The 27445-nt window shown below is 43.6% G+C and overlaps 1 protein-coding gene across 3 annotated transcripts in view; it reads right to left on the bottom strand.

Annotated features, from left to right (window-relative positions):
* The window catches only part of NRG1 (neuregulin 1), a 1056081-nt gene extending 1035356 nt beyond the window's left edge, over positions 1-20725 (bottom strand). Inside the window, exon 1 of one of the 3 annotated variants that reach the window (XM_077274106.1) lies at positions 19219-20725. In XM_077274106.1, coding sequence (XP_077130221.1) covers positions 19219-20257 — 1039 coding nt within the window. In that variant the 5' untranslated portion in view covers positions 20258-20725. The remainder of the gene's footprint in view (positions 1-19218) is intronic. The other 2 variants (XM_077274096.1, XM_077274114.1) reach the window with 2 other exon arrangements.
* Positions 20726-27445: the final 6720 nt, after the last annotated feature.

Here is a 27445-nt window from a genome sequence, read left to right as displayed (position 1 = left end):
AAGGCACATCTGGAAGATGCGCCTATTCTGGCACTTGGCCACTCTCTTCCCACTCCCTGTAGCGGTGGGCTATGGGGTAATGAAGGGTTAATGCCACCTTGCTATTGTAAGGTGACATTAAGCCAGATTAATAATGGAGAGGTGTCAATTATGACACCTATCCATTATTAATCCAATTGTGGGAAAGGGTTAAAAAACACACACACACATGATTAAAAAGTATTTTAATGAAATAAGCACAGCGGTTGTTTTAATAATTTATTGCTCTCTCATTCCATTTTCAGACCCTCGCTTGGCAAAACAATAAACACACAAGATACATACCCTCTCTGATGAACTGTCACGTCCCACGAAGTAATCCATCTGAAGGGGTTAACTAATATTACAGGCAGAGCTGCGATAATCCACTCGCTCGTGCCTGTAATCCCCGGGTGCTGAAAGGAAAGCAGTGATCTATACTTACATTCAGTCGCGGTGATGCGCCCCTGCTGGATGTTCTCATGAACTGCAGCCTGGGAACTTTTTCCCACGCTCCAGGTCATATGAGGACATCCACCAGGGGGCGCATCACCGCGACTGAAGGAAATGTAGGTCAATGACCTATAGTTACCTTCAGTCGCGGTGATGCGCCCCCTGGTGGATGTCCTCATATGACCTGGAGCGTGGGAAAAAGTTCCCAGGCTGCAGTTCATGAGAACATCCAGCAGGGGCGCATCACCGCGACTGAATGTAAGTATAGATCACTGCTTTCCTTTCAGCACCCGGGGATTACAGGCACGAGCGAGTGGATTATCGCAGCTCTGCCTGTAATATTAGTTAACCCCTTCAGATGGATTACCTCGTGGGACGTGACAGTTCATCAGAGAGGGTATGTATCTTGTGTGTTTATTGTTTTGCCAAGCGAGGGTATGAAAATGGAATGAGAGAGCAATAAATTATTAAAACAACCGCTGTGCTTATTTCATTAAAATACTTTTTAATCATGTGTGTGTGTGTTTTTTAACCCTTTCCAACAATTGGATTAATAATGGATAGGTGTCATAATTGACGCCTCTCCATTATTAATCTGGCTTAATGTCACCTTACAATAGCAAGGTGGCATTAACCCTTCATTACCCCATATCCCACCGCTACAGGGAGTGGGAAGAGAGTGGCCAAGTGCCAGAACAGGCGCATCTTCCAGATGTGCCTTTTCTGGGGTGGCTGGGGGCAGATGTTTTTAGCCACGGGGGGGCCAATAACCATGGACCCTCTCCTGGCTATTAATATCTGCCCTCAGTCACTGGCTTTACCACTCTGGCGGAGAAAATTGCGCGGGAGCCCACGCCAATTTTTTCCGCCATTTAACCCTTTATTTGAGCAGCTACAGCGGCCAAATTTTGCACATACACACTACTAACATTAGTAGTGTGGAATATGCAAAAAAAATGGGGATCTGAGAAGGTTTACTGTATGTAAACCATGTCTCATATCCTGTCGGGTTTGTGAAGGAGAAGGAAAAAGCCGGTAATTGAATTAGAGGCTTTTATGCTATCTAGCGCTGCATTAAATATAAATATACATATATAGGTGTCTCACTGACATGTATATATGTATATATACACATTCTATGTGCATATATCTACTCTATTCTAACCTGTCAGTGTGATTTTACTGTACACAGCGCTGAATTGCCGGCTTTTCAAAGGACACTGGTGCGTAAAAATCGGACAGCAATACGGATGTCATACTGATGTCATACGGATGGTGCGATTAAAAAATCGCATGGCACTCGCATAACACTCGCATGACACTCGCATGACAATCGCATACGTTCCATCCGTTTTTTCGGTCCAGATTACGGACCGTTTTTTATCTCGCAAGTGGAAAGGGACCCTTAGGCCACTCCTCACACTCTGGTAAAACTGGGGGTTGGATAGGAAATTAGCGAGAAGCTACCTGGGTTTGACCCAGAGAAGACCTGTCAGGCAGACAGAGAGGGAGAAGGAGGAACATCGGAGCTGTAGACAGAGGTCCCTGTCAGGGGTGGAATCCTGACAGAGACATAGCAAGAGATAGAACATTACGGAGCTGCGCCTGCACCTCATTGCGGCGGCATCCTAAGAAAGGACAAGAAGTGAAGTATATTGTGGAGAAGTGAGAAACGAGATCACAGCACAAGGAGATAACACCAGGAGGAGTCCTGCCTTAAGATCGGCAACATCCTTCTGGTGGCCGGAACACCGAGGAAGTAATTGGCTCTACGCATTACTTTGAAACACGGCAGGACAGTTCAATTCCAAGTTGGCTGCCCGACCTTAATACCTAATGAAGACAACGGAGGCAAATTGTGGGAGAGGGGCGTCTCTAGGGTCCCTATAAAATAGCTCCAGGCCTACCCCGTCATACGGGTCATCCTAGCCATACCATCTGGGGGACGGAGAGAGAGAACATCAGAAATATACACGAGAGTTGTGAGGACTATCCCGTGGTGCTCAGCAGGGAGGGACTACAACACACAGGCGCTAGTAGGAAGGCTACTGATTTCCACCTGCAAAGGGAACTCTGGATGTGCCTTCGGACCGGCCGGACTTAGCCTGCCCCATTATCAGTGCTCTGGACTGTGGACGCTGAAGTCTTCAGTAAAAGGTAAAGAGACTGCAACCTTTGTGTCCTCATTATTCATCGCGCCTTACAACATCCACCATTACCACCTACTCATCAAGGGAAGCCCTGGGGACATACTTCACCTGTGGGAAGGTATAACATCTAGCTGCCATTCCATCACCCCAGCGGACCCCTAGCAGTGTCGGTCACTCTGACCGAACACCACAGGTGGCGTCACGAACACTTGACAAACTACACCTTTGATTGGGCTCCCCTTAGCAGGGCCACGGACCGGGTCGGGCCACCGTGACATCCCCAGAACCGAGACAGAGGGACCCGGTACCGAGTACCCCACTGCCCTGCGCCTGGGGGCGATCCACTTGCACTGTGCGCGCTGTAAAAACTCTAGTCGGAATGTGGCCGGGATTATGCATATCAAATACTCGCAGTCATGTCACCACCATTGCTGGTGATGACACCAGAAATCCTCACGGCGCTCAAGCATCACACACTCTGTAAAGAATCAGTAGTATTTATGGAGTCTTTACATATACCTTATACTAGTCTATAGAGGGCTATACACACTATACATATATGCAATTCTCCATCTAAAGCATCATTAGTTACCTGACTGGTGACTGTGGACACCGCTAGCTCAGATACATAAAGCCCCGTATACGGACACTAATTCTTCCATTTCTTTCATGGAACATACTATCATAATCTATGTTCATATTATACAGTTTGTTGCAACAACGCATACAATAGCAGCGTATAATTAATCACAGCCTTCCCTTTGTTGTATTATCATTTCTGTAGGTTTACCAATAACCTCATATTAGTACAAGAATACAGCACAATCCGCTTCTATGTAAAAATGTAGCAAAAAAATTGGTATTGCAGCAAATGACCTGACAGTCTCAACAAATGATGATGAATTGTAACACTGTCATCCTCTCTGCAGAAGCCAGACATGTATTTTAATATAATTTTTTTCCCCACAGGAGAGGAGGAAAAAAATTATTTAACTCAAACATGGATTTTATATATTACAACATATAGCAATTCATTGAGCTGGTAACTCTCGTTCTGGACCTCCGAAATATACAATGTTTGTAATGATTGAATCTGCATCTACTAAATGCAATGCTGTGCTTCATAGTGGCAGTCCATGCTAGTGGTTGGCGGGAAGACATGGAGCACAGTCACCCAGGAATAGCAGCTGCCAATGGGACAGCTATGGCGCCCCTCAGCTAGAGTGTAGTGAACCATTCATTGCAGTGGCTGCTAAACCAGGACATATCTCCATTGGAACGTACAGGGGCATTCTCAAGTCTGGAAGTTAACCCCTATCTGGCTGGGACCTCAACTGACCCTGAGAATGATGTAGGGACAGAGACCCTGATTTCAGAGATGTGTCACTTAGTTTACTGGGATCAGCAGTTGTGATACAATCCGAGTTCTTAGATGCAGCGTGCAGCAGAGCTCAGAAAGCTGCCCCCACCTATATCAGGCACTTTATATACAATGTTTATTGACAGTGAGCTGCTTATCCCAGAGGGGGCGTGGTCGGACTGCTTGGCACAAGGCAGCTAGTCACAGCAATGATAATGTCCTAGTGATATAGTGATAAAGTTTTTACTGTAAGTAAACAACAGCACACAGCCTGAAAAGTAACACATCACTGAAATCTGTGTTTTAACCCCAACATCGTACTTTCCTCAGATTACTTAGCAAAAACCTGCTGACAGATTCCCTTTAAATCACATTCTGAAGCTGTAATGGAGTTGTCTGGTTTTGTGGAGAAATTCTGCAGTCACTCTATGTGACAGCAAACTTCCGAATCCTTCGTTAAGGCTATGTGCACACGTTGCGGATTGGGGTGCAGAATTTTCTGCACAAAATCTGCATCTCCTGCCAGAAAACGCAGGTGCGGATTTGAAGCATTTTTTATGCGGAATTGATGCAGATTTTGTGCGTTTTTTACCCCTGCGGGTTTCTATAATGGAAGGGTTCAGAAACACTGCAGTTCCGCACAAAAGAACATGCTACTTCTTTTGATCCACAGCGGTTTTCATGCAGATTTTTCTGCACCATTAGCACAGCTTTTTTTTCCTATTGATTTACATTGCGGAACTGCAGCGTTTCTGCGCGGAAAAAAACGCTGCAGATCTGCAGGAAATCCGCATCGTATGCACACAGCCTAAAGCACGTGCGCTGCATGATGTCAGGACTCTTTGGTGTAGCTGGTGAGAGTGGACAGTCACATGACTGCAATTATACCATTTGCATACATGCAGGCACATGCCGACTAGAAGTGCTTGGCCTACCTAAATACAAGAGTCTAGTCGGAATGTGGCCGGAAGTATGCAAAACACATACATGAGGTAACGCAACTGCTAGGTCTTGGCAGCGACACCGGAGAATCCTAACAGTGTGCGGTGCGCGGGCTGTAAGGATTCAGACATCTACTGTCACGTAAAGGGACTGCAGACATTCACCACAAGACTGGACAACCCCTTTTAGGCTTAATTCCCATGATGAGTATTTTGTGGGGGGTTGTACGCAGCATATTACATTTTTAGCAAAGCGTATGGGATTATATAGAAATCTCATGCCCACTGCGCTTTTTTCTTATGCTGCAGTGTCTGTCTTGGGGTCTGGATTCTGAAATCTGCCAGATGTCAATTTCTCTTGATGTAAATTTGTGTTTTATTTGTAAATTTTTCCCGTTGACTTTAATGAGATGTGGAAAATCTACAGATAAAAACGCATATAATCTGCACGAAATAATTGATAAAGTTTTATAAGAGATGGGTAACTCAGTAAACAAACAAAGTAGTTTTATTTAAAAGATGGCATACTAATAAGAGACCAAATGAATAAACGTGCATGCAAAAAATATCACCAAGAACATAATAAAAAAATGCAAATTAACTTAATTAGCTAATTAGTACAGAAACACACCAAATACTCATTATGGGACCTTAGTCTTTGGCCGGGGTCACGTGAAAGTAGATTCTCTCATGTGAGAGAATGGGACCAATTATATAAATGACACTCTGATCAGAGTTTGATCCGATCATCAGCTTATTGTGATCTCGGATGAGAGAACTATATCTTTATCATTGTGTGAGTCTGAGGAAATCGGACTGCACTCAGATGTCATCCGAGTGCAGTCCAATATTTTCCACGCATCCATAAACCTGAATGGGTGCGCGTAGTCCGATTTGTACAGCAACTTGCAGAATGCTGAGATATTTTTTCTCATGCCGGATCGGTATGAGAAAAAAATCTCAAAGATCTGCACTGCCACATAGTATAACATTGCTCCGCATGCTATAGGACAAAACATCGGATGGCACTTGACCAATGTATATGCTCATGTGGGCGAGCCCTTAAAGGGATGGTCCACCTCTTTGGACATTTTTTCTTTACTTAAATGAATAGATTTCTGGCTCAAAATTATTTTGGCAATTAGATTTAATTAAAAAAAAAATGCATAGTTTGACTTTTAGAGGCTTTTTTGTTTTGATGTGGTTCTTAGCCATAAATCTGCTGAGAAGAGCTCAGCAAAAAATAAATAAAAGAGTTACAAACTCCTGTAATATCTCAATCCGAGCTCACTGACAGGTTCTCATTTAACTCTTTTTACAGCTAGCAAAAATTCAAAATTGATACTTACGCCCAATTGCCAAAAATGAATTTGTTAGCCCAAAATAGATTCATTTAAGTAAAAAGAAAGCTTTCCCCTTTAAGCATTATTTGTCTTTAAGCTGCACTTCGAGAAAACCTGTACAATTAGTAGGTGGATTATCCCTATGTGTTTGGTATACCACTCTGGTTCCCAAAGTTGCTCTGCCTATTCTGGCTTATAGACAGAAATCGATCAGCATCCCCTCTTCTATCTGATACTAGTCGCTTTCCAACCCGCTGAACACTTGCAGGCTGCGTTATTGATCACAGAGCACTGCATGCTGGGAAATGAGTCAGCACTACCACAACACACAGCCATAAGCCCAGAGATCTCTGTCTGCGGAGTATGCCCAGCTTCCATATATACCCTGCCACTTGTAGTGATCTCTGTCTGCAGAGTATGCCCAGCTTCCATATATACCCCGGCACTTGTAGTGATCTCTGTCTGCGGAGTATGCCCAGCTTCCATATATACCCTGGCACTTGTAGTGATCTCTGTCTGCGGAGTATGCCCAGCTTCCATATATACCCCGGCACTTGTAGTGATCTCTGTCTGCGGAGTATGCCCAGCTTCCATATATACCCTGGCACTTGTAGTGATCTCTGTCTGCGGAGTATGCCCAGCTTCCATATATACCCCGGCACTTGTAGTGATCTCTGTCTGCGGAGTATGCCCAGCTTCCATATATACCCCGGCACTTGTAGTGATCTCTGTCTGCGGAGTATGCCCAGCTTCCATATATACCCTGGCACTTGTAGTGATCTCTGTCTGCAGAGTATGCCCAGCTTCCATATATACCCCGGCACTTGTAGTGATCTCTGTCTGCGGAGTATGCCCAGCTTCTATATATACCCCGGCACTTGTAGTGATCTCTGTCTGTGGAGTATGCCCAGCTTCCATATATACCCCGGCACTTGTAGTGATCTCTGTCTGCAGAGTATGCCCAGCTTCTACATATACCCCGGCACTTGTAGTGATCTCTGTCTGCAGAGTATGCCCAGCTTCTATATATACCCCGGCACTTGTAGTGATCTCTGTCTGCAGAGTATGCCCAGCTTCCATATATACCCCGGCACTTGTAGTGATCTATTGTCTGCGGAGTATGCCCAGCTTCCATATATACCCTGGCACTTGTAGTGATCTCTGTCTGCAGAGTATGCCCAGCTTCTATATATGCCCCGGCACTTGTAGTGATCTCTGTCTGCAGAGTATGCCCAGCTTCCATATATACCCCGGCACTTGTAGTGATCTCTGTCTGCAGAGTATGCCCAGCTTCCATATATACCCCGGCACCTGTAGTGATCTCTGTCTGCGGAGTATGCCCAGCTTCCATATATACCCCGGCACCTGTAGTTATCTCTGTCTGCGGAGTATGCCAAGCTTCCATATATACCCCGGCACTTGTAGTGATCTCTGTCTGCGGAGTATGCCCAGCTTCCATATATACCCCGGCACTTGTAGTGATCTCTGTCTGCAGAGTATGCCCAGCTTCCATATATACCCCGGCACTTGTAGTGATCTCTGTCTGCAGAGTATGCCCAGCTTCCATATATACCCCGGCACCTGTAGTTATCTCTGTCTGCGGAGTACGCCCAGCTTCCATATATACCCCGGCACTTGTAGTGATCTCTGTCTGCGGAGTATGCCCAGCTTCCATATATACCCCGGCACTTGTAGTGATCTCTGTCTGCAGAGTATGCCCAGCTTCCATATATACCCCGGCACCTGTAGTGATCTGTCTGCGGAGTATGCCCAGCTTCCATATATACCCCGGCACCTGTAGTGATCTCTGTCTGCGGAGTATGCCAAGCTTCCATATATACCCCGGCACTTGTAGTGATCTCTGTCTGCGGAGTATGCCCAGCTTCCATATATACCCCGGCACTTGTTGTGATCTCTGTCTGCAGAGTATGCCCAGCTTCCATATATACCCCGGCACTTGTAGTGATCTCTATCTGCAGAGTATGCCCAGCTTCTATATATACCCCGGCACTTGTAGTGATCTCTGTCTGCGGAGTATGCCCAGCTTCCATATATACCCCGGCACTTGTAGTGATCTCTGTCTGCGGAGTATGCCCAGCTTCCATATATACCCCGGCACTTGTAGTGATCTCTGTCTGCAGAGTATGCCCAGCTTCCATATATACCCCGACACTTGTAGTGATCTCTGTCTGCAGAGTATGCCCAGCTTCTATATATACCCCGGCACTTGTAGTGATCTCTGTCTGCGGAGTATGCCCAGCTTCCATATATACCCCGGCACTTGTAGTGATCTCTGTCTGCGGAGTATGCCCAGCTTCCATATATACCCCGGCACCTGTAGTGATCTCTGTCTGCGGAGTATGCCCAGCTTCCATATATACCCCGGCACTTGTAGTGATCTCTGTCTGCAGAGTATGCCCAGCTTCTATATATACCCCGGCACTTGTAGTGATCTCTGTCTGCAGAGTTTGCCCAGCTTCCATATATACCCCGACACTTGTAGTGATCTCTATCTGCAGAGTATGCCCAGCTTCCATATATACCCCGGCACCTGTAGTGATCTTTGTCTGCAGAGTATGCCCAGCTTCCATATATACCCCGGCACTTGTACTGGCACCTGTATGATTGGGGAATTCGTTTAGCTTCTAATTTAGCAACAAAGGAAAAATACAGCAATTCTTCTAATTTTGCAACAGAAGAAAACATACATTTTTTCAGCAACATTACAAAACAATAGGCAGAATATTTTTCAAGGGGTTGTCTGTCCGGGCCGCAGGTAGGTACGTGTTGAAGCCCTTGCCATTACTAGGTGGCATTTCTGCTGGTCGCTGATGGTCTTTGTTTCCAGGGACGGAGCATTGACATTTCATCTATAACATGAGGCTGCTGCATTCAGTGCGCCTCTGAGCGCAGCAGCAGATCACCGCTAAGTCTAGTGATTGGCTGCAGCAGTCAGGTGTGGTAGACAGGTCATCACTGCTGTTTGGAAAAAAAAAGCATTTCAACTTTAAAGGAATGGGGTTGTCCCACGAACGAACAAGTAGATTTTAAAGGCTGTATCCACAACTTTTCATTTACTACGGGCCTAACTACCTACCTGCCTTACCCAGAGCCAGAACAGATTAGTCATTGATAGCTTCAGCTGCTCCATGTCAACAGAGGAACTCTTCTTCTCCGGAGCTGTTCTGTTGATGGGGCGAGACTGCTGATGTCATGCTGATTGACTCATCAGTTAGGCAGCAGGGAACTAGCTATCAATCAGCATGACATCAGCAGTCACGCCACGTCGACAGAGCAGAATGGAACAGAAGACGCTGCCCTGTGATGTGACGTTAGGGGAAACTGCTGAATCGCCGACAGGATTGGCACTGGGTACAACAGGCAGATAGTTATCAGATAACCCCCTGTTAGTTCTTAAGCCCATAGTAAAAAATAATTAGTTGTGGAAGACCTCTTTACATCCAGGAATAATTATTTTCAATAGATCTTGGAATAATAATAAGTCCAACAATTGGATTTGTAAAAAAAATAATCCTGCACAGTCCTGTCTGTATACTCTTTTGCTTCCTCCCCTGCCCAGGAGCTGTGGTGTGATCAGACCATGTCCCTGTATGGTCAGACACAGCCATTACACAGTACATAGCAGGGGAACATTTATAATAGTATCTCAGAGCAGGAACATTTTAATAATATTCCAAGATCTATTGATTACAATGTACTTTGTTTGTGAGACAACCCCATTAAGGCCTATCTTTGCTGATTATAGCGAAAGATGAATTTTTAATTTTTTTGACTGAGTGATGCCTCAAAATAATGCAATTAATTTATTTGTAGTCCTATGGATACCCAGAATTGACAGACTAAGATACTTTGATGAGTGGTACCAAATGGAGCACTTGGGGTTGTTACATAGACAGCAAAGCACCGCAACATCTCTATTTCTAATCTATGATCATGACAGCACAAATTAGGGAAAATATGGAATTTGGCAACAAAAATTAAAGGTTGTTTTACTGTATTCCATTATTTTTAGGAGCAGTAATTTCCTATAAGGACTTCACCTTCTACTTGAGAGTGAACATTTCTTTTCCTTATCCACTTCATTCTTCTGTTCAGTTCACCTGTAACGATTATTGTGAACAAGTGTTCCCAGGATCATTCATTCCACAATAATCCTTCAGTGTCAACAGGCTGCCCCTCACCCGATGAACAAAGCAAATCTCTTGTTGGCAGGGAGAAATTATTTTTACGCTTGCTTAAAGATCATCATTCTCAGCAGCACATCATCCTGTGTAAACAGGATTTGTGCTGCCGAGAACAAGGACAGCCTATGTGCACTAAACAATCCATTACTGTACATATCGTTCCTCGCACATTGTGTATCGTGGTCAGCCTGTGTAAGTAGGCTATAACTATAAGACGAGCTGGCAAATCATTCCTCATGGCCACTGCTGTCCTCTTCATTGTCCCTTGTGCCTATGTAATCAGCGACACTCACATAGGCCGTCAGTAATGACTCATATAATTTATTTGTAATTTGGTTTGACTTATCACCAGATTAAAGACCAGCTTTAACCGAGGCTCACAAAAAGCTGTTCTCCAAACAAAAATAAATACTGACGAAGACTAATGCCTGCATATCCAATACGTTGGCTGATAAGACCCAAACATGGAGAATGAATCCTAAGAGCTATTCATCCTTTCTATTGTTATAGGGACACAGGAAATTCAGATATCAGGAGTTATATATTAGTGTTACCAAGCAATTAGTTACCAGAGACTTAACAGTCTGCCCCCTAAATACACTAGATAAAAAGACTACAAATAAATGGCAAATAAGATACAGTACGTAAAGGTAAATACACAGCATGGTATAGAAAGTAATAAACCTGGAGTGGCCGAGCCACAGTTGTAATCTATAACAAGCTTTTTGGACTATAAGTTGCATTCTCCTTGCCAATTATGTTATAATTTTTTGGCTGAAATCGCACTTTGTAGTATGAACAAGCTAAATAAACAATGCCCAGAGATATAAAGCATCAATATTTGATATCCTTTTTTTCACAGTCGGATTTTCTCTTAATCTTCACCTTCGTGAGTCAGCTCAACATATAGCCAGTATACAACGTTGTCTGCCACGCCGCCGAACCCACGGGGCAATAGACAGCAGCCTGGTTCCCGCTGATGAACGCTGTTTTGCCACTGTTCTTCCATAATATTGGAACATTCTAATTTACAAACACAGTGATTCGGTGATAGCGTTACAAAAGCAAATATTTGCCCCCCTTTCATCTAGATGATCCTTCTTAGTGAATATTTAGCTAACTAGTTTCTGATATTTAGGGAACATAAAAATGAAAACATAACTACTGACTTATAGCGATGTCCTGAGAATCTAGGGAAATTTGAAAAATCCCTTATAGGGAAAAAGTTGTCAGAAAATGGCCCATTGTGTTATGTGTAACCCCATTAATAATCACTTAATGTGAAAAGCGATGTTGCACAGTGGTATAACCTTAAATATCATTTTAATGTCCGATTTCACAGGACCTCTGTATACTGTACATGTACACACTGCTATGATGTGACTTCCATAGACTGAAATGACCGTCTTCACCATTTATGATGCTTGTGATTTATACCCAATCTTTTTTTCTATCTTTTTTCTATTAGGGAGAAATGAACAATAATTTTTGATAAGGTTGGAGTGTACAATCTTTCAATTCACTTTTGAAATGTTTTGTTACTTCCTTGATACATTTTTCTTCCGTCCTTAGATACATTTGACAAGCTGACCTCATCTCCTGGGATGATTTGCAGCTGATCTAAGACTTGGCGATAATGGGGAACATAAAAAACTAGAGCAAATATGGGGTCATGGATTAAATGTACTTTTTTGTGTCAGCTGTAGTTCTGCGTACAAAATATTGGCATTCCTTAAATATATTAACTCATGTTCACTAAAGACAGGTTTGCCTTGTCTATTTCTTCTTTTATGCAAGAAATATTACAAGCTAAAATGTAATACAGGCAAATTACTATACTTTATTGCACAACTTCCAATTTTATATTTCTGAAAGCCTGTTGACGTAAATTATCCCAAAATACTTGAATACAATGGACAAGTAAATACATGTCCATAAATGCTTGCCTGTTTCCGTTTGCTACTATCTACGCAGTAAGGCACGATACAGCTTCATGTATATTCTTGTATATGTATGTGTATACTTAAAGAAGTGGTCCACTACTTTATCTATGATGACCCATCGTTAGGATGTCAATTGGTCACTGTCCGACACCTCAGGGTCTGACACCTGGCACCCCCAAGATCAGTTGTTTTCAATGTCTATGGCTGGAACTGCTCAATTGCAGAGCTGCTCCATCTTCTGACAGTGGCAGCAGCTAGGTACTACCTTTCCACCTCCTATTCAACTCAATAGGAGGCAGATGTGCAGAACCCGGAAGTTGCCACTATCAGAAGATGGAGCAGTTCCGCAAGTGATCAGTTGCGGCCGCCGCTGAGAACTGCTGATAGCCGGGGGTGCTAGGTGTCAGACCCCAACCGAACAGACATTGCTGACCTATCCTAGGATATGGTTGTTAATGATTAAGTAGTGGACAACCTCTATAAATGCATAAATACTAAAAGGAACAGGCAGGTAACATAGTAACATAGTTATTAAGGTTGAAGGAAGACTTTAAGTCCATCTAGCTCAACCCATAGCCTAACCTAACATGCCCTTCCAGGGGAAGGCAAAAAAAAAACCATGTGGTAAGAGTAAGCTCCACATTGGGGAAAAAATTCCTTCCCGACTCCACATACGGCAATCAGACTAGTTAACTGGATCAACACTAACAAGGAATCTAGTATATATACCCTGTAACATTATACTTTTCCAGAAAGGTATCCAGTCCCCTCTTAAATTTAAGTAATGAATCACTCATTACAACATCATACGGCAGAGAGTTCCATAGTCTCATTGCTCTTACAGTAAAGAACCCACGCCTGTTATTATGCTTAAACCTTCTTTCCTCCAGACGTAGAGGATGCTCTCTTGTCCCTGTCTCAGGTCTATGATTAAAAAGATCATCAGAAAGGTCTTTGTACTGTCCCCTCATATATTTATACATTAACATAAGATCACCCCTTAGCCTTCGTTTTTCCAAACTAAATAGCCCCAAGTGTAGTTGCTAACCACCTGTCTGTTGTGCACCGTGCAGGTTCAGAGACCGCTCCTCCTGGTGATTCAGTTGCTTCACATCAATAGAGCCACTTTTCTTCTTCCAGGCTGCTCTATCGACAAGGTGCCGGTAGGCAGCGGGGAGCCGGCTGTCAATCAGCATGACTTCAGCAGCCATGCCCCGTCCACAGTGTAGAGTGGAAGAGAAGCCGCTGCTCTATGGATGTGACATCGGTGCTGGACACAACAGGCAGGTAGTTAGTAACTACCTACTAACTACCTACATGATAGTTCTTAGGCACATTGTAAAAAAAATACTCTTAGATATCCCCTTTAATTATAATGGAGAGCTGACTGATCTACATTACACGGGAGTGGAAATGCTAAGCTCTAACTGCTTGACTTGCTTGCAAAACTGTAGTTTAGTTCTCTATAATTTAATGCTACACAACAGGACTGTCATTGTAGATCACTACTATGTGGGGACACAAAGCAAATATATTAATCTAGATCATTAAACCTATTCATTGGACATCATGTTTAAAGGTACCTTCACACTGAACAACTTAACAACGATATCGCTAGCGATCCGTGATGTTGCAGCGTCCTGGATAGCGATATCGTTGTGTTTGACACGCAGCAGCGATCAGGATCCTGCTGTGATATCGCTGGTCGGAGCTAGAAGGCCAGCACCTTATTTCGTCGCTGGATCTCCCGCAGACATCGCTGGATTGGCGTGTGTGACACTGATTCAGCGATGTCTTCACTGGTAACCAGGGTAAACATCGGGTTACTAAGCGCAGGGCCACGCTTAGTAACCCGATATTTACTCTGGTTACCAGTGTAAATGTAAGAAAAACCAAACACTACATACTCACCTTCTGATGTCTGTCGGGTCCCCCAGCGTTCTGCTTCCCTGCACTGTCAGCGCCGGCTGGCCGTAAAGCAGAGCACAGCGGTGACGTCACCGGTCTGCTTTACGGCCGGCGCTTACAGTGCAGGGAAGCAGAACGCCGGGGGACCCGACAGACACCGGAATGTAAGTATGTAGTGTTTGTTTTTTTTTTACATTTACACTGGTAACCAGGGTAAACATCGGGTTACTAAGCACGGCCTGCGCTTAGTAACCCGATGTTTACCCTGGTTACCCGGGGACATCGGCATCGTTGGTCGCTGGAGAGCTGTCTGCGTGACAGCTCTCCAGCGACCACACAGCGACGCTGCAGCGATCGGCATCGTTGTCTAGATCGCTGCAGCATCGCTAAATGTGATGGTACCTTAAGTCCTCTACTGTATTTCTCTTATCTAAATGATTTGTTTCCGCTTCCCTCTGGAACACCATAATACCCTAGGCCACATAAGTGTTAAGTCATTCTCTGCCATTATGGGAGAGTTTGTGAATAAGTGAAAAAAAAACCAAATACTTAAAAAACATCCTTACTCGCTGATACAATGTTTCCATTGTGGTCTTTTATGTTTCAGTGCAAAGAGAATTATAATAATCCATAACTGCTCATCCTGATCAACAATAGTAAATGTAGACTGCATTATTAACACCAACTAACAAAGGAGAATCACATAAATTACTTGATATTGTCAGAGGCAGTGACCACTATAATAAAGCATTGGGATGACAACCATGTTCAATTGTAATGCATCGTAGCTAACACAACTGCTGAATCCAATCAATGCGCCATGGTGAAATAATGCTGAGGAACCCAAATATTTGCAGAATGTTGCCGAATATAAATATACATAATAAATATAATAGACACGCACAGTATATAGGCTCAGTTGACCATGCATTCAAATTATCTGTAAATGCTTTCAGCATGTGCACTTGCAAAGTATAAATTACACAATATATTCTTCAATAGAAAAAAAAACATTGTGCTTGCTACATAGCAATGTTCAGTTTTTATGTCAGCTATTAAGTAAAGTCCCAGAAGGGTATTTTCCATGTTTTACACTGACATCTATCAGCCAGAGCTGGAGATTCCTAGCTCTCTTCAGCACCACACCTGCTGAACAGCTCCCTACAGCCTATTGGCCATTGCAGATGCAAAAAAAGCTTAAAAATATCATATGTGATGTACTATTATTTTATAAACAGCACATTTATATATCATAAAGTTGTATATTGTTTTCACATTTTTTCCTATGTGTTTTGTTACATTTCACCAAAATGCCATGGTGAATAAACCACCAGTACTAATATCAATCCATGCTGCACATTCTGGGCAGTTATATGCTCACTGGTTAATATATCTGTTTAATGCACAAATTCATCAACATGCAAAGAAATGTTATACAGTAAAGTCACAACCATACTCTATGACTACATAACACATCATAAAACTAAAACTACTAAAAACGTATTCCATATAGTGCCCAAAACACTATACTGAAGTATGGCAATATATATTGTCACAAACTGTTCCCTGGATGAATAATCGATAAGAATCAAGAATTTGAAAACTGATTTCCTATTCTTAAAAAGGTTATCAGGACTATATTATTTTTTTACATAGGGCCTAAGAACTATCAGGCAGGTAGTTGCTATTTACCTGTTCTACCCAGAGCAGATCTCTGCTGGCATTGACTGACGTCTCCTGTCGACAATTCGGCGGTTCCTGCTGACATCACCTTGACACAGCAGCAGATTTTCTTCCTCTCTGCTCTGTTAAGAGGGCGTGACGGCCAATGTCATGCTGATTGACAGTCGACTCCTTGCTGCATAACTGCGGGAAGCCGGCTGTCAATCAACATGAGGTCAGCAGGTCATGCCCTGTCAACAGAGCAGCCCGGAAGAAGAGTTGCTTTGTTGACATGGAGCAGCTGAATTGCCGGCAGGAGCTGCCAGTGGCCACTCTGAGCCAAGAAAGATAGACCAGGTAGGTAGCTGGTAATTAGTTAGAAACTACCTACCTAAAAGTGTTTTTTACCATAGTAAAAAAAATTAGTCCTGGATATCACCTTTAAGATCAATATTAGATCAGTGGCGTTGTGGCTCTAAGCATCCCTTGCCAATCACCAGGTTGAAGAGGCCTTGCGTGCGCTTTGCAGCCTCTTTCAATCTGGTTTATACTTGCCAATACCATTCTTTTCACTTGACTGGTCCCAAGTGGATGGGACATTGAATAATAACGCAAAATTTTGCACAGTCACTAAGAAAAATACATCACAGGGAAAAATGAGCCTTTCTAAATATTGAAAAGGCCAGCTAATTGGAAGAGTATTGAGAGCCAGACCCCCACCAATCTGATATCTTCAATAGGCTATCAACTTTAAAAAAGCTGGATAACTACTTTAACCAAACAAATAATTTAGGTAAGGCCATTATCTCAATATTCCAGTCAGCACCCATTTGGATCACATAAAGCCACCACTACCAGCTAGACCTTCACAGCATAAGCATACAATATTTAAAAATGTAACTTTTACCCCTGGCTTTTCTATAAAACCATTTCCTACACTACAAATAAGTATACGTTTTGTTGTGAATATATTAATACTGACAGCACATCAGTGAAAACAAAACCAGACTTAGAACAGTCTTTCCCGTCAGGGTCTGATAGGGTCTCCAGGATCACCTGGATTTTCTGGGTAAGACATTGCTAGCATCCCATGGATACTTCTTATATTTAGTCTTAAACAAGGACCTTTAGTGGTTGTGTGAACTAAAAGATACTAGAAAACAATCCCAAAACATTTTATTTAGTGATGTTATCCAGTCTCATCTAGGGATGCATAAGGGACATTTGACCATAAACAGATGAGTCAACTAATAGCCCAACTACACAGAAAAGCAAGTGGCCTAACACCCGACTGGCCTAACACACGAGTGGCCTAACACGCAAGTGGCCTAACACACGAGTTGAGCGAAGGTGTTCGGATTTGGTTCCGAATACGATCGTCATCGAATATTGTTTTTCAATATTTGTCGAACACAGCCGAACATCATTAGAGCCAACGGGAGTAGAAATTACCGAATATGTTCAAAAACGATCATCAAACATACACGAATAGGGTTCGAATATGGCCCGAATATGGCAAATTCAGATTTGGTGACCAAATCCGAACAAATTCACTCAACTCTAGTGTCAGTATTTCAAAGGAAGATTTGGACAGTTTTATATTAAAACAAAAGTTTGTTTCCTACCAAAATACATGTAACAATCACCCAAGCATGTTATAATGGTGGCATAGTGTATATTGTTCTATACAAATAGCGTAATGATGTGAAGTGCGCGTCTATAGGATATTTATATATTACAGATTCTATGTGGCGGGAAATAAGATAAAATAGATCTTCTGAATTAAATGGAGCTGTTCAACAAGTCATATTTTTTGTCATATGGTGTTTATTATTTTATACATTAACCTATTTTCATTACATAATATACGACAGGATGGGAGGCAATGGTTCTAAAAATAAGTGTCAAAGTTTCCAAAATTCAAAAAAAAGATTACTGCCTTCTTTAAAAAAATAAATAGAAACAAACCTGTCCTTAGGCTCAGCCCGATTTCCTTTAATAAAGCTGGTCTGTAATACTAGGTAGAACCAATGGACTGGCGTGGTGCCATTTTTTAATTGATAACTCTGGAACAATCAGTTGTTGCAGAAAATATAACATAAGAGGAGATCAGCGACTGAAACACTGTGGGGAAAAGTCGTGCTCAGATCTGTTATCCTAATATTAATATGACCAACTATTATAAATCTGCTGGAAAACTTGATACCTATAGTTGAAAGGAAACATATACAAATGATTAAAAACTAAGATGTGTCTTGTATATGGTAAATATGGCAAAAATGACAAGTTTGAGCAAATTGAAACTTTGTATATGTGGACCAAATGCATCGCAAGTAGATAATCATAGAGCAAACTTATGGTTCTGAGACTATGTAATGTAAAAGGAAATGAGCAGCACTGGGCCATCAAATCTGTGCTGAAATCTTCAACAGGCCTGAGTATGGAGAAGATAGTGCTCAGATCTATGACTCTAACTTCAAACAGTACACAATCATATATGTCCAAGGGAACTGGTGATAAGTATGGAAACATGTATAAACAATAGAGAGTAAAGCGGTGCTTGTTACATGGCAAAGGTTACAAGCTTAATCAAAATAATAATGGAAATTTGGAAGCTTTATTTGCTCCAAATCAGTCTTGAATAGGCACAGGTAGACAAAATGATTGCACTAGAAATATAGAATGCTCATAAACTGCTGCATTTCTGATTGGTGAAGGGTGACGTAATTAAATTGCCACCTAAGAGTTACATAGTAATAAATAGTCTCACCATTTGACAGACATATAACTTGTTGAACCACTCCATTTTTCCTCTTACACTCTCTTACCCACATTAACACTGACAAATCTTCGTATTAAAACCCAACATTGCCTTAAAGCCAATGATACCCATTCTGTATCAACAACTATTGTAGTTTACTGGAATTGTCTGATGTCTTTTTTTTTTCATTATTTTTTTTATTTTTAAGGCAAAAGTTATGCTAAAATATTGTCTGTTCATACTGTGAAGGTGATTTAATGAAGTGACTCTCCAGTGCTTGCTCACCTGCTGTTTCTGACAAACTACTAAATCAATTGTCGTTCTCCACATAAATATCTCCTATTGATCCAAATATGACAATACAAAAAAAACCTTCTACACTGCATAAACTTTTCCATACTTTCTATAAGAATGAACAGAACACTTCTATGAAGGCGTAGAAGCCTAGCTGAGCAGCACGACTCAGTAACTTACCACAACCTCTGCAGAGCACCCTGCCAACATCCTTCTTCATATTCCTGCCAGGCTCCAGTGGTGGGAAGGAGGTTCTGAAGACTGAGCTACTGTTGGTTGGATCCATGAAGAAAATATACCTGCTGTCCTCCTTCAGTTTGGCACAGCTTGAACCGAAATCCCCTTGCACTGTGATAATAGAGTCTTTCTCCAAGCCTGCAGATTTCACTGCCCAGACCTGATGCACCTTCACCAGGTAAGACTGTGGGATTCCAGGAGCCACAGAGGAAGCTGGACCATCAAAGGTGGTGAAGTCAGAAAAGCCACTGAGTGTTATTGTGGCAGCAGTAGTAAAGATGCCTGCAGAATGAGCTGTCCAACTGTTGGCAGTGGCTACCTGTTCTTGGGATGCTGTACTCACCACTGACACTGTCTGTTGCTTATCTCGAGTTCCATTCACCTGCTCTTTAACCACCTGTCCTCTTCTCCTCCCAGAAGTAACCAAGTCCCCTTCCTCTGGCACCTTCCTCTTGCGCCCCTCTGGTGCCTGCTGTTGCTGCACTTTGCCCTCAATCACCACCTGAGAGCGTTGAGCCAGTTCCTGAACAGAGCCTGCACTTGGGGAAGAATGACACAGGGCTCCTCCACCTGTACTTGAAGATAGCAGCCCACCACCTCCACCACCAGCAGCACCTGCTCCTCCAGCAGCCAGGAGTGCCCCTCCAGCCACCACTGCAGCAGGGAGAGGAGGAGCTGGAGCATGAGTAGATGCTGCAGCACCAGAGCCACCAGCACTACCAGGAGCTCCGGTCACTGCAGCACCACCTGCTCCAGCACCTCCAGCAGAAGAAGATGAAGAAGAAGAAGAGGAGGAGGAGGCAGTCACTGCGGCCGAAGTCCAGAGAAAAAACAGGAGTGCACCATAGCAACAACCCCAACAACAGGAGCAGCCACCACCTGCAAGACCAGACCCTGGACCAGGCAGCAGGCAAGGTGCAAGACCAGCAGCCAGGGATGATGTAGAGGAGGAAGAAGAGGAGGCTGTGCATTGCAATCTCATGGTAAGCTGTCTCTCCGGCGTCTTGGCTGCACACACCTCACCCCCCAGCCTAGTGCTGGGGCTCCTGGGGAGATGGCAGGAGACCTGACTGAATGGAGGATGCCTTTTGGGAGGGGGAAGCTGAGGTTATTTCTTGGTGCAGCAACAAGAGGTTGATGGGGCGGAGGTTTTGCAGGACCCAGCAGACTTGAGGTTGGTGATGATGAGAATGAGAAGAGCAGAGAGGAGGGGGCTGGCTAAATTGGGTTAGTACATTTCCAACAAGCCCAGGAGAAAAATAGAGGCGAGAGAGAAAAAAATTCTGAGAGACCTCAGATGTAGGGTTTTCAGGGGAGATGATGCTGTAGCCAAGTCCTGACGCTTCTGCATGGAGGAGGAGAACCAGAGTCTGTTGCTGAATGGTTTATGGAGACCAAACCTCCTGTGTGAAGTGAAGTGATGCTGCGGCTGAGGCTGCTGCTACAGACTGAGGCAGAGACACACACAGATACACACTTACACATGCAGAAGACAGGGAGGAGGAGCAGCAGCAGCCTCAGGATTGCTCCCCTCAGCCATGTGTACTTCCAGGGCTGTTTACCTTTCATTTGCACTGTTCTTTTATTTTGCTTCTAAATAGAAATATTTCCTCTCCATTCAGCATCATTGGGTTGTGTTTGCAAATAAAGGGTTACACACTGCACAGTAGCCCAGGCAGGCAGCAGGATTACCTCATATTTTGGGAGCTGACGGTCATTATCATGCAGAGATTTCCAGGGTGGAGAGAAGATCCAGGCTAAGGACCTTTACAGGTTAACAGAAGACTAGATACAAAGCGCTCCATAGTGCAGAGGAACCTTAAATGGTTATTGTAGATGACGTTTCTGGAGGTTTGGTAATCTGCCCACCTGGGTATGCTATTTTTATGACAGGTGCGCAGGGGTGTAACTTTGGTGGCTTCAGGGGTTGTAGTCGCCCCCAGGTCCAAGATTGCCGAATGTCCAAAAATTCCTGAACAGTCCATAAAAATAGGGCACTTTTTTCCCCGATCCATGAAAGAAATTTGATGCGTCCATGATTTTTTTGAAGCTGAAGATACAGATTTTTATGACTGTATTTATCACCCTGAATGCAGCTCATGTCTTAGACATAAATCATTCATCTTAATGATTTATTATGGTTTTGTGGTTGGCTGTCTGAGATGTTTTGAGAAGCTGTCTAGAAAAAAGAAAAAATTAAGTTGCCCATGCCCAAGCCATACAGCTTAGAGGAGCCCAAAAGGTCCCATTTGTCCCACATGAGGCCAATACTGTTAAAGGTAATCTGTCATCAGGTTTTTGCCACCATAAGGTAGAGTGCGGGGCAAATACCCTTATTCTAGCAATGTGTCATGTACTGGGCTGCTTGCCGTAGTTTTGATAAAACCACTGATTTAATAGAAGATTTTCACAAGAGAACTGGGTAAACTTAGCCATGTAGTCCTCCACAGTCTTAAGCTCTGTATAACCCCCTCCCCCACCGATTGGCAGATTTCTGCATAGCGTGGGCGGGGTTATACAGAGCTCAGCATTCAGAGAACAGACAGACCTGTAGCAGATAAAACAGCAGCATGCAGCTCAGTAAGTGATGCATTGCTGGAATCAGGGTATCTGCTCCTATATCGGCAAACACATGGTGACAGATTCCCATTAAGGAGCTTTTCACATTAATAACAGAAGAAAAAACACAAAGCACTCCATAGTGTATAGGGACCTTAAAACATACATGATAATTGTGGTAAATGTTACTGGGGGGTAGGTAATCTGTAAACCTGGGTAAGTTGTGCATATGACAGGCACTCCGGGGAGTAACTATGGTGGACCCAGTTGTTTCAGTCACACCTGGACTGTGAAGCTTCAAGGGGCTGAAAAGGTCCCATATGAGACTAATACTGTTACAGACCCCTGATAGTTTGGGCCCTTATTGGTGATTTTGTATTGGAGCCCAAAAGCTGCAAATTACACCATGGAAAGCATAATTCTGTTTGATCATCTTTTAGTATTTTCACATGATTCAGTGCTGCTCTTCCTCTGACTGGACCAGTACTAGGCCCACCATTTTCTATGTAGTGCAGGAAATAAATATTTGGATTCCAAGTGCTACTGAAGGATCCCAGTAGGTTGTTGCATGAACATCTGTTTTAGCACATAGCAGGATGTGGCACATTCATAACAACATGTCTGTTGCTGAGACCTTTGGGGTATCTGACATCAGTAGGTCACAGCAGTTGGCAGGTCACAAGTCCTCTTTGGAGTCCGCTTGGCATTTAACTTGAGTGGTGCAGATTGATTTTCACTTGGTGTGAAAGGGGTTAAAAGTTCCTTTTTGTACCTGCTGGGATTCCACATAGCTCTAATCTCAGCTGCTGCAGCTTGCTGCCACACCCTCCCATTAGTTAAACTTACTTCTAGTTCTTCTATGCCGGTTATAGGTTTTCTATGCTGACCACCCTGGAGAAGTTGTTCCAGTTTAAGTTGTGGAGTTCCAGTTGCTGTTTGATTTCTTCCTGTTTGTCTCCCTCACTGTGTTTCCTTACTTTAGTAGTGAGATTAGTGTCTTGCTGCTCTACTCACTAGTCAGGGCTAGCTCAGGGCCAGCCAGGGCTTAGGCACGTGATCACGCATGGGGAAAAGGACCCATCTAGCGACAATAGGGAGCGCAGGGTGCAGTCTCAGGTAAGTGTTTAGGGGTGTCCTTCTCCCCTTTCCCTATTGTCAGGGCACCCTTTACTTTCTTTTCATCATTTGCGCTGCACACCATGCATTTCCTTGCTCTGGCATGACACACATTTCCCCACTACAGTGGTCTATTCATCAGACACAATAATACATAGCCAGGTTTTCACAATAAATACACCTCTGGAATGTAATCAAGTGGATGACAGATAGTACTGTACAGTGTACATACAGCTCTGGCAAAAATTAAGAGACCACCACATCAAAACCCTGTCATGAGCAGCCCAATCTCCAGACATGAACCCCATTGAAAACCTCTGGAATGTAATCAAGAGGATGATGGATAGTCACAAGCCATCAAACAAAGAACTGCTTAAATGTTTGCGCCAGGAGCAGTGAGAAAGACTGGTGGAAAGCATGCCAATGTAAGAGGGTGGTACTGTTATGGACAGTAAGGAACACACTGTCACTTTAAGAGGCTGCACCCCCTTGTCTGGCGTGATGGAATGTTCTGCTTCTCCCCTGCAATAATCGGTGTAATGAACTAGTCTGAGCAGAGTGCAGGTGTGGAGCTGGAGCAGCGTGTGTGAGCTGAGGCTGCTGCAGAGAGGACTTTTTGTGCTGATAGCAGAAAGAGAGAAGAACTGTGTCCTGATATAGCTGCAAGAGAGCCACGAAGATACAGAGAAAGGGATTTACAGTTTCCCGGAGCATCGCTAGGATAAAGAAGCAAGGAGAAGACCACGTTTCACAGAAAGCCGTGCGCACCACCATATTAGACTGCTGGGGGCCCCCCTGGGACTGGAGCTGATTCTCGAACATCACCGTAAGTTTGTTCCTGTTTGGTGCACCTGTTAGGGCCTAGAGTAGGCTTCAACAGTCAGTACACGGGAGCCGTGTGGCCTGCTTAGTAAAGGCCAGGGAGGTTATACGTAGAGTAGCATCATTACTTGTTTATTGTTTACATTTGCTTGTTAGACATATTTTGAGTCTGTAACATTTGGAGCACCATGCTATTTTACGGAAAAGATAAAGTTTATAATTCTTGTAAATTGTCTTTTGCCATTGTTTACCCCTGTTTGCATCTTCCTCATCCACTTCGTTCCTTGCCTTCCAATAAATCTACCCTTTGTTGTTTGCACCTCATCTTGTGTACAGTAGTCTTCCTGCACCGTGGTGGTCCCACGGCCATCGCTTCAAGTGGCCCTGCGAGCAGGGTACTGTCACCAAGATGGAGGCAGCAGATAGCAATGGCAGGAATGCTAATGTTAGTGGAGATGCTGTGGGCATTGGTGGAACCCCTGCAAGGCACTGTCAGGACTCTGAACATTTTTTATTACCTTTCGTGCATTACTGCCCTTTTCCAAGATGGCGTCTTTGGTCTCATGTGCACTGTGTCTTCCTGCTATAACACTCCACCCCAGCCTTCAGTCTGTGCTAGAGTATTCTGCCTTGCATCCAGCTCCTGACCTCTGATTACTCCCTGGCTATACACCTGCTCCTGTGAACCTGTGTGGTGATCCTGCTACTCAGCTCTGAGTTCCTGCTGCATACACAAGTGTCCAGTAATCCTCCTTCATCTGCTGTTCGTGTTTACTTCCATCTGCATTTGCTGGACATGTAAGCTGTTTCTGCTTTGTAATAACCTGAGACTATTAACCAGGCCTCCCTGGTTGAGCTAAGATATGATTTGAACTGCCTAATAAGCATATCTATCTGTGCCTGGACTAAGACAAGGATTTATTCGTGTCAAGTATCCTCAAGAATAACTGTGCTTCATAGACTTTCTGCTTGATTGCATTTTCCTCTGAAGTTTCCTATAGACTGCTAAGCTGCGTTTATTATTTGCACCAAGTGTTGTGGACTTGAGTTTCTCTCTGCACCTGTTTGAATCACCATGTGATAATATAGACTTTACCACTTATAAAACTGTGTCCTGTAGTTGTCTTGTTCCACGCAAAGAGTCTCCTGAGTTATCCCCTATAATTATTACAGGATACTCTAGCCTAAAAAAGAAAAAAGGAGACTGCTGGAATAATGACTGCAGAAAGCAAATTATAGCAGGTGTTTTCCATAATTAGATCACTGCAGAAAGATGTGGAAGGTCTGCAAAAGAAGTTCGGAAGCTTTGAACACAATCAACAAGTGTTTGGACAAACTTTGCAGGACTTGAGCAACCGCATGGCCGCCCAGGAAAACAAACTTGCTGGCATAGAGTCCCAGTATGGATGGGCTTTTCAGGACATAAGCACGCAAATAGCTGCACAAGTGACTTTACCCTCTGGGCAACCGCCACCAGCTGGCCCACCTAAGTTGCCCCCATTCAGATTTAATGGTGATCGCGACAAATTTCATGGCTTTGTGATTCAATGTATGCTATATTTTGATGTGCATGCTGGCCGTTTTCCTACTGATAGATCCAAAGTATTGTGTGTAATAATGCTACTGACCTCACGAGCACTCGCCTGGGCGAATCCAATGATTGAGTCTCGTGACCCATGGTTAAATGACTTGGATGATTTCTTGGCCGCTATGGCATTAATGTTTGATGACCCTAATCGCCGTGCAACCGCTGAATCTGCTTTGTTGTCTTTACGCCAGACTAAACGTTCTGTTATTGAGTATGCCACTGAATTCAGGAGATTGGCGGTAGATACCAATTGGGACAGTTATGCACAGTTGCCTATTTTTAAAAGGGGTCTGTCTAGTATTGTAAAAGATGAACTAGCCCGCTCTGAGTCACCACAAGAGCTAGAGACATTTATACATAGACATTCGCCTTACTGTGCGTAGGCAGGAGAAATTTGCTGCATATAACCGTGTTTCTAACTTTTCCCTTCCTTCCAAAGAGCCTGCAGGTAAAACCTCTCGGGAGGTGGAGGAGGTCAATGAGCGCCGGGAGCATTGCCTTCGTGAAAGTCTATGTTTCTACTGCGGCCAGTCTCACCACTTCTTGATCAATTGTCCTAAGTGTCCTAGACGGCCTAACAAGGTGCTAGCAGCAATAGGGGAGTATGACAACTGTGATGATGAATCTGACATCTCTGAATGTAGCCTGCCTTTAAACGCTGTATTCCATTCACTTTCTATGACTTCACCCCCCAAGGAGCTGAAGGAAAAGAACTCTCACTGTTCTCTCCCTATTAAGATCCTGTGTTCAGGACAGTGGATTTCCAGTTCAGCTATGATTGACTCTGGTGCAGGTGGCAATTTCATGGATATCACATTTGCCAAGGAACATGGTATTAAAATTCAGCAAAGAGCCTCTCCAATTACCATGGAAACAGTGGATGGGTCACCTTTAATCTCTGGGCCTGTGGATCAGGAGACCGTACCCCTTGAAATATTGTTGGAGCCTAATCATCAGGAGCAACTTTCTTTCTTGGTAATTTCTTCTCATTTTCCTGTGATTTTAGGCATTCCTTGGTTGCGTTCTCAGAACCCAATTATCAACTGGGAGACCAAGGAGATTATCTTCCCAACAAGGAGCAACTCAGCGTTAACAGAAGCTGTCCCTGAGTCCACGGCTATGGAACCAGATGTACAGGTATTTTCTTTACCTCCAGCTTATAAAGAGTTCTCTGACATCTGTGACAAGAAGAATGCAGATCAGCTTCCTCTACACAGGCATTATGACTGTCCCATTGAGCTGCTTCCCGGTGCAGCCATTCCTTTTGGTATCGTATACCCTTTGGCGGCACCTGAGCTTCAAGCCTTATTAGAGTATATTGATGAAAATCTGGCCAAAGGCTTCATACGTCCTTCTTCCTCACCAGCAGGGGCACCTATCTTTTTTGTAAAGAAGAAGGATGGGACCCTGAGACCCTGTATTGACTATCGGGAACTTAATAAGGTAACCATACGAAACCGTTACCCTTTGCCTCTGATTCCCGAATTACTGGAAAGAGTCCACCATGCTAAGGTGTTCTCTCAACTGGATTTTTGTGGGGCTTATAATTTGGTGCATATTCGTCCAGGGGATGTGTGGAAGACAGCATTCAGATGCCGGTATGGACACTTTGAATCTCTTGTGATGCCCTTCGGGCTTTGTAACGCCCCTGCAACCTTTCAACACCTTGCTAATGACATTTTCAGAGATTTGTTAGACCAGTTTGTAGTGATCTATTTGGACGATATACTAATCTTTTTGACTCTCTACAGGAACATGAAGAACATGTCAAAACTGTTTTAAGATGTCTGAAAGAGAACCATCTGTATATTAAGCCGGAGAAATGCGAGTTCCATCGTTCTGAGATACAGTTCTTAGGTTATATCATCTCCCCCCAGGGGCTGAACATGGAATCTGGTAAGATTCAGGCTATCCTTGACTGACCGGTACCCAAGAACGTTAAGGAGGTCCAACATTTTATTGGTTTTGCAAATTTCTACAGACGCTTCATTCGAAAATTTTCTGATATTGTCCGTCCCATTACTTCCTTGACAAAGAAGGAAAAGCCCTCTATGTGGTCATCACAGGCTCAAGAAGCTTTTGATC

Source organism: Ranitomeya variabilis, chromosome 1 (assembly GCF_051348905.1).
Source record: "Ranitomeya variabilis isolate aRanVar5 chromosome 1, aRanVar5.hap1, whole genome shotgun sequence".
Taxonomy (NCBI): Eukaryota; Metazoa; Chordata; class Amphibia; order Anura; family Dendrobatidae; genus Ranitomeya; species Ranitomeya variabilis.
The sequence above is the reverse complement of the archived record's forward strand: the minus strand, read 5'-3'. Positions and strand labels throughout refer to the sequence as shown.